Below are 8,097 nucleotides of genomic sequence, written 5' to 3' on the forward strand. Positions count from 1 at the left end.
CTAAGCAATCAGGCCACCAATCTTCGATACAAACTTCAGAGTTACACTAAGCAATCAGTCCACCACTTGCTGAACATTAGCCTTCCTCCGAAACCATGGTCGTTAGCACTACGTCGCCTGCCCACAGAACCACCTACGATGGAGAGTTCAACAGGCCAGGAATGAGCACAGGTCTGTTTCGATTTTTTTCTCAACTTCGTTGTTGGTTTTAAGCAGTATTTAAGCTCTCACATAGCATTTGCAAATATAGCTCTTGTTCATGTCGATCGGGAGAAGGCTAATGCCTACATTGCAGCGTGGGAAGAGAAGGAAAAAGCCGGCACTAACAACAAGTGAGTTTGATCTCGCTCTCAACAAATGCAATAGAAGAGACGAAAGAATATTGCTTCATTGGAACAATGGGAGCCACAAATTGAATGCGATTTCCAAGGCATGGTATGCTTTCGTAGAGATTTGACAAGTAGACTATCGTTCCACCCCTTGTTTCTTTGGGAATCAGGTACGAAAAGGCTCTTGCCAAAGTCCATGCATGGGAAAGCGCAAAGCAGGCAGTCGCAGAAGCAAAGATGACGCAAAACCAGGTAAGATCTCGTGTGATTGGGGTCTTCAACGTGCTCTAAACATAGGGGAATTGCGGGTAACAGTTCCAGGTTTGGTGCAGGAGGTGCTGGAAAGGAGGAGGGCGGCAATAGTGGAGAAGATGAGAAACGATTTGGCAGAAATTCATAGGGTGGCGCAGGAGAGGAAGGCACGAGCGGAGGCAGAGAGGGCGCAAGAGTTTGTGAGCATAGAGGAGGCGGCAAATAGATATCGATCGATGGGAGAAACACCGGCCAAGAAATTTCTATGCTTTAAGGCCGATGTCTGATGCAGAAACATTTCAAAAATTCATTAACGATTACTTCTACGAAGCCGGAGCTGATCTTGAGGCATACACGCCACTTGATTTTAAGGCGGAGCCTCCAAAGTTTCTACCGAAGGTGAAGGAGCCGAAAGTTCGCGAGTGGGCTTTGAAGGTGCACTCTTTGTGGTTGCAGCTCGCCAGAGAAGTCGCACCAAACGTGAAAGAAGAGCCAGAGCAGCACACTCTACTGCCTCTGCCAAAGCCCGTGATAATCTACGTTGTTTTTGGCTTACGTTCGTCTGTTTCACCTATATTTAAAGGTTTTGCCTTGGCTTTTTACGCAGTTGGCTTTTTACTCAGCTTTTCAAAAGCTTTCAAAGCTTTTGGGCTTTCCGTCTGTTTCACCTATATTTAAAGGTTTTGCCTTGGCTTTTTACGCAGTTGGCTTTTTACTCAGCTTTTCAAAAGCTTTCAAAGCTTTTGGGCTTTCAGAATTTAAAAATCTAAGGGTGTATATTGTGCCATGTGGAAGCACAGGATTTCAGAATTTGAAAAAACGTCCTAGTGCTGGCCAAGTAAAAATTCTTCAAATGGATGGAAATTCTATCACTCAACGGAAGTGAAAGAATGAACAAAAGATCACTCAAGAACTCTCAATTGCTCAATCTCTCACACTTTCTCGTAAGGATCACAATGCCTCAGCAGAAGGCAAGGGAGCTCTGATACCATGACAAAATATGAAGAGGGGAGAGGAGAAGAGTGGAGATGAGGAGAGAGTGCACGTGCACCCTGTCAGATATAATAAAGTAGCTCAGATATCCTCATTAAATGCAAACACGGCAACCTTTCTTTTTTTCTCCCTTTTTTGATTATTTCCAACGTTACATTGGCCCTTGTTTGATTGGTGGAGGGCTATTTTCCTTCTGGGCTAAAAGGCCCCAAAATGAGATCTGTTTTTTCCTAATGGGAGTGCGCATGAGGTTGCTAAGAAACCCTCGTTTGAGTAAGGGAGGAAGCATACGGTTGGCCAAAGGAGGAGTTTATATATTACTCACTGGAAGAGTCATGTCTTTGGTCAAGTTTGAAGAGTTTCTCTCATTCAAGCGTGGCATCTCGTCAATTGGATTTTCTACAAGGTTTCTTGGTAAGGGATTTTTCCTATTACATATGGCTTTTGAATAGCTTAGAGATGAGTTGGTGGGTAAATCCTTTATCTTTTATGGAGCCAGCCATCCCTTGGAGTTCCCTATTCAATACTGATGAGTTCTTGTTTTGTGAATGCCCAGTTTAGATTGACCTGCCCAATCTTCCAGCCATCCTATCAGATTCTATGGAGCTTATCTCATCATCTCCCAGTCGAGTCCTTCTCGTTCCTCCTACTGCTAGTCCCTTTCCAATCTCAGGATGGCTTGGATTCTCTGGGACAAGTCCCTTGATGTTCCGGACTTCGTGGAGATCGCTACCTCATAGGGGTCATTGCCCAGTAGGTTAGATTTGGAACGTTCTCGAATTCTTGTTTCATTTGTTGAGAGACTACTCACTTTTCCCACAACTTCCCTAAAAATTTGGCAAACATTCGAGTGGCTTTGGGTGAGAGCCTCCAAAGCAGAAAATGATTGTCCTAGGCAAGACCCATCGACATCAAGTGATATGCAAAATGTTTCTCCCCCTTAGCTTTCTTCCAAAGTGATTACTTTGATATGGGAGGTCTCCCCACAACTTTGGCTAATGATACGACTTGGAAAGTGGTTGGTCAGAAGGGGAAAGCCAAGGAGGCTCACCCTTGAAAGCTTTTCCCTCTCTCCCATGCTTCTGATGCAGAGATCTTGGTTGTCAAACCAAAACCTCATAGTTGAGTAAGGATCAGGACTAGGGTACTCAAAGTAAGTCTACAGCTTCCCTAAAGCCTAGCCCAGAAGGACCATTACAAAAATTTTGGACTCAAAAAGGGGCCCTTTGGAGAATTACTAAAATATTAGAGGCTGATAAGGGAATATGGTATCCATGAAGGACATTATGCCATGTGGACTTCTCTCTAACAGAAGCTCCCCAAATCTAGGGGAAATTTTAGATTTTTTTCAAAATATGCCAAAAAACATCATTGGTGGTTCACAATAAAAAATTATCTTTGATAGGCTTGCCTTGACCATGTCAGTCCTCATTGTTTTCCTCCCAGGGCAAACTATCCATGGATGATTTTTTCGCGTTAGTTTCGTTAATAAGCGAAAGTTTTATATGGCTTGTGAAAGTTTATATGCTTTTATAAAAATAAGAGCTTAGTATATTCGCCAGAATCTGAAACTAAAATTAAAAAAAGAGCTAAGTTTAGCCTTTAAGATTATAAAATTATAAATAAAGTCCATGAAAATTCGCCAAAGTTTTATATAATAGATAAATATATTTGGAAACTTTCGCCAACATATTATATATACAATTTAAAAATTTGGGTGGATCTATAGAATTAAGCACCAAAAGAAGACTTGTGCAATCAAGTATAATCTAGTGTTAACATTTAATGTTTGCCTCGGGGGAGTCACTCATCATATGTAACCCTATCACGTGAGTTCAACAGATGGGTTATTATTAATTTCATTACTTACAGATATATATATACATAAGGAAGTAAATCAAGGCCTAAATGTTAAAATACAGAAGGTCTAAAGAATCATTTGGATGCTCTCAAAAAACATTTTGGACGGGACATTGACATGGACAACATAAAGTACAATGGTTTGTTGGATTTTGGAAAGCTTTATTCACAATCTTCCCTTTTTGGAGAAGTCATGCACCAGCAAAGTAATTTAATGGAAAATGTTCAAATGCAAGGTTCGATGGTTCGGCTTTGGAACGAGCTCTCTCGCAGTACATTCCTACAAGATAACATTTCTGAGTACTTTAAGCTTGCAAATTTATGCCAAACCTTTATTCTTGGCTCAGTTGAGGATGAAAGGTGTTTTAGTACTCTCGGTTACTTGAAAAATAAGCTTCGTAATAAGCTAGATGATAACTTAGATCTTAGCTTGAGATTATATTCTTGTTCTTATGATGTTAGTAGCTTTCCGTATGATAGAGCATTAGCACTCTGGAAGTCAAGCTGTAAAAGAAAAGGCTATAATTAGTTTTTTTGGACTATTTAAACTAGACTTTGAGAATTTTCTTCCCCCATTGGATTTGAAGGATATTCATTATCCTTAAACAATTTTATGTTTAGCATACTCTACAGTATCCTAAATGCTAGCTATTTCATGTATTTTGAAATTATGTAAAACGGAAGAGACAGAGTTTTTAATATAATTAGTTTTTAATATATTTGCAAAAATTGAAAGTTTTTTAAATGTCCTAGAATATTTAGCCAAGTTTTGAAACAAAAATTATAACAAAAGATATAATTCGCCAATTCTTTGAAACTTTTAAAAATAATTTATGAAAAATTTCGCCAGTATATTATAATAATATATTTCTATACCTTCGATAAAAACATCCCTGAAACTATCCCCTAGCTAAAACTATGCTCACGTTTTCCATTTGGTTCAATCATTTAGCCCAAACTTTGACTTCCTAGCGGCTCTAGTCCCCCTATTCTCTCTCTTCCAAAACGTTTCAAACATTCATTCCTACCACTTTCTAGCAGCTGGTTTCAAAGTATCTTCTTTCCACTCTTGCTTAGTCATTCTCTCTCCTCTTTGCTCACGTTTTATTCCACATTCAAAAATCTCTCAGAGAAACTTTTGTCAAAGCTATGTTCATCCCTCTTCTCTTCCATACTTATTTCACTCTCTTAGAGACTAAAGTTGCGACCTAAATCTGCTTGGAAGGAGAGAGAAAAACGGGTGTTCTCTCATTTTCGGTTCTTTCCGAGTCACCTTTTTGGAGTATAGAGAGTCACCTCTTGAAGTTGTGACCTAAATCTGCTTGGAAGGAGTGAGAAAAGTGGGTATTCTATCATTTTCGGCTCTTTCTCTACCTTTTTGGAGTATATAGAGTCAACTCTAGAAGAAGGAACACATACTTTCCAAGTAATGGAGTGATTTCATCTTGAAAGTTTTGTTTGTATTAAGTAGATACATTTTTGTATCACACTTTGTCTATATGTTTGTTACAAGAGACAAGGAAGAGGGAGAGATTGAGGTAGATGATATATAAAACTACAAGATGATTTTTGACATTTTTTTCTTCACTGGTATAGGAGGGATAGATAGAGGAAGGGAAAGAGAGAGAGAGAGAGAGAGAGAGAGAGAGAGAGATTATTTCGAACTGCTATGTTGTTTTCTATTTGAGGGGATGAGTGAGGGAGAGAGAGACATAAAATAGTCGTTTTTTTCTTCATTAGTATAGGAGAGATAGATATAGGAAGGGAAAGAGAGAGAGAGAGAGAGAGAGAGAGAGAGAGAGAGAGAGAGAGAGAGAGAGATTATATTTGAAACTGCTATGTTTTTTTATCTATTTGAGGGGATGAGTGAGGGAGAGAGAGAGAAAATAGTTGTTTTCTTATTTGCTAGTATAGGAGGGGTAGATAGAGGAAGGGAAAAGAGAGACAAAGATTATAATTCAAACTGCTATGTTTTCTTTTGTTGAGGGGATGATTGAGGGAGAGAGACAGAGATTCTATTTCAAACTACTAGGTTTTAAAAGTATTTGAGAAAGAAGGAAGAAAAAGAGATCCTAATCAAAGAGTTTTGGGAGGGAGAGAGAGAGAGTGATATGATATTGATAATGTTTTCTTTGTTTGTGGAGAAACAGAGCAGGAAGAGAGCATATCGTAACTAAGTATTTCAAAAAAATTTGATGTTTGTTTGTGTGAGGGGTACCTTGGAAGACAGACTGAGAGAGAGAAGTATTCTATGTTTTTTGTAATAATATTTTGCTTGTTTTTGTGAGAGGTTTAGGTAAAGGAGAGAGGGAAGGAGAGAGAGAGAGAGAGAGAGAGAGAGAGAGAGAAAGAGAGAGATTTGCAAAGAAAGAAAAAGAGAGGGATAGAGAAAAAGAGAATAGAAGACATAAATTTGGAGGGTCTTTGGAAGCAGAAAGAGCTAATTTTAATCATATGGTACATGGGTAGAAACTATGGAAGTAGAAAATGATAGATACAAAATTAGTTTACAGTCTGTTGTATTGAAGAATGTTAAGGATGAGCATGGGAATGGATTCCTCAACTCTATGGGAAATATTCTTTGATCACAATGCAACCCACTAATCGTGGGTGCTACAAAGTGGGTTAGAAGGATGCAATGGACATCTCCAAGCATTGGAAGGGAAGGATCTTAGATTTTGAAATTTCTCCTGGTGGTAACATAGTGACACAAGTATATATTTAGCATGTCTTTACCGATGTAAACATATATGTGCATCCGAATGCAGGACTTCCATATCGTAGGCCCAATTGTAAGTTTTTCAAAGTGTACTAGTACTTCATTTGATTTTTAGAGTATTTGCATTTATTTGGGGACGTTGACACTACTGTCTTATGCCTTATATTTGTTTTACAGGCTTATATCCATCTACTTACAAAAAGAGGGAGCCTGCAGCATGCGTAACTGGGGTGTTGCATGTCCTCCATGTTGAGATCGGGAGTCTTCAGTATGAAGGTCGCACACCATCAGAATTAAAAAAGGACGGGATCTTCTTCTATGACTCAATTTTCATTGTGCTAGATGAAGAAGGGCAGTATGGTAGATTAGAATCTCTTCCCTTGCCTACTTTTGATAGTCCAGAATGGCCACTTCCAAGCATGGAGATAAGTGAATCATATAAAAATAGAATGTTTAATGATGTGAGAAATGCTATGAAGCCAACTACTAGTGGAAGAAATGCTAGGTTCCATTTCCATGCTTTGTTGATTTCTTTGCAAGTTGTAGACAATTAAGGAAAACAAAGATTACTTACACTTGCAAGAGCTTAGAAATGGACTGGCTATCTGAGCTATTTGACAATGGATGGACAACAAGAACATGTCATGCCGAAGATTTAGTACAATGTCGATTGAACACTTCAGATGTGACATTTTGGTGAGCAAATCTTATAATTCTTGTTTGTATCAAAAATGATCAGGATACTATGTATTAATAGATCCCAAATTTTGCAGGTATTTCATTGGAAGGCAAAATCTCTGCATGACTTTCACATATAGAAGGTTTAGATGGAAGAACCTTCAATGGGAAGCAATCGATGATGATCTGCGCGATGGGACTCACAGTCCTATTGTCGAGGTATCAATTTATCGGCAAGAACATCCTCATCCAATGTTGGAATTAGAGGAGTGGATCATACAATTTATTAGGGAAGAATTGCAGTTGGCAATAGCAAGCCTTCCCCAAGACTATTATTTTAGACTTGATAATCACAAAGTTAGATATAGGGATGAGACAAGTATCCTTTGTAAGAATTGTTGCCCCCCCCATACTCTAGAGATAGTAGAGACATGATGGCAAGTATTTCATATGATATCCAATTTCTTAGATCCTTAGTGCTTCAACAATGCACTTGGCAATGAGGCATTGTTACATGTATGAACAAAAATCATATATAATACAAAGTGTTGTTTCATTTATTGTTAAGATTTTTTAAATTAAGTATGCACCTCTAGATTGATGGCTTTCTATGGTCTATGAATGATAAAGCGATAAATATTTGTAATTTTAAATTCGTGTGGATATTTGTATATCTGTATTGTGCAAGACAGAGAGTGTGTGATCTCGAGATAGATAGCAATTAGAGCGTGCAAGACAGAGAGAGAGAGAGAGAGAGAGAGAGAGAGAGAGAGAGAAGTTGAGAGCACAATAAGCGACACAAATAATGCACCTGGCCATGAGACAGAGTTAGATGTATGAATAGAGAGAGAGAGAGAGAGAGAGAGAGAGAGAGAGAAGTCAGGGACACAAAGGGAGGGAAAGAGACAGAGGGAGGGGGAGGGATACAAAGGGAGACAAAGAGAGTTAAGATTGCATTAATTCAGTTGCAGCTCTAAGTTGAGAAAGAGAAAAATACAAAAGTTAATTAAGGTCTTTGAGAGACTAAGAGATTGAAGAAAAAAACGCAGATACAACTGATCCAAAGGGTGGATCTGCTAACAAAATACAAAAGGGGTATACATGAAATCAATGTCCATGACAATGGAGACGGGGACATAAAGAGAGAGATGGAGAGTGGGATAGATAGAGAGAGAGGTAGAGAATGGGAAGAGAGAGAGAGAGTTAAGATTGCGTTTATTCATTTGCACCTCTAAGTTGAGAAAGGAAAAATAAGAAAGTTAATTA

The 8,097-nt window shown here is 38.6% G+C and overlaps 1 protein-coding gene across 1 annotated transcript; it reads left to right on the forward strand.

Moving 5' to 3' along the window:
- LOC147880478 (remorin-like) lies at positions 1-868 on the forward strand. Its single transcript, XM_087370616.1, has 4 exons — positions 1-171; positions 251-332; positions 500-581; positions 662-868. The coding sequence occupies exons 1-4, from the start codon at positions 96-98 to the stop codon at positions 866-868; spliced, it is 447 nt and encodes a 148-aa protein (XP_087226742.1). The 5' UTR covers positions 1-95.
- Positions 869-8,097: the final 7,229 nt, after the last annotated feature.

Source organism: Dipteris shenzhenensis, chromosome 32, assembly GCF_047967505.1.
Source record: "Dipteris shenzhenensis isolate YYH24624 ecotype China chromosome 32, Dip_SZ_1.0, whole genome shotgun sequence".
Lineage (NCBI taxonomy): Eukaryota > Viridiplantae > Streptophyta > Polypodiopsida > Gleicheniales > Dipteridaceae > Dipteris > Dipteris shenzhenensis.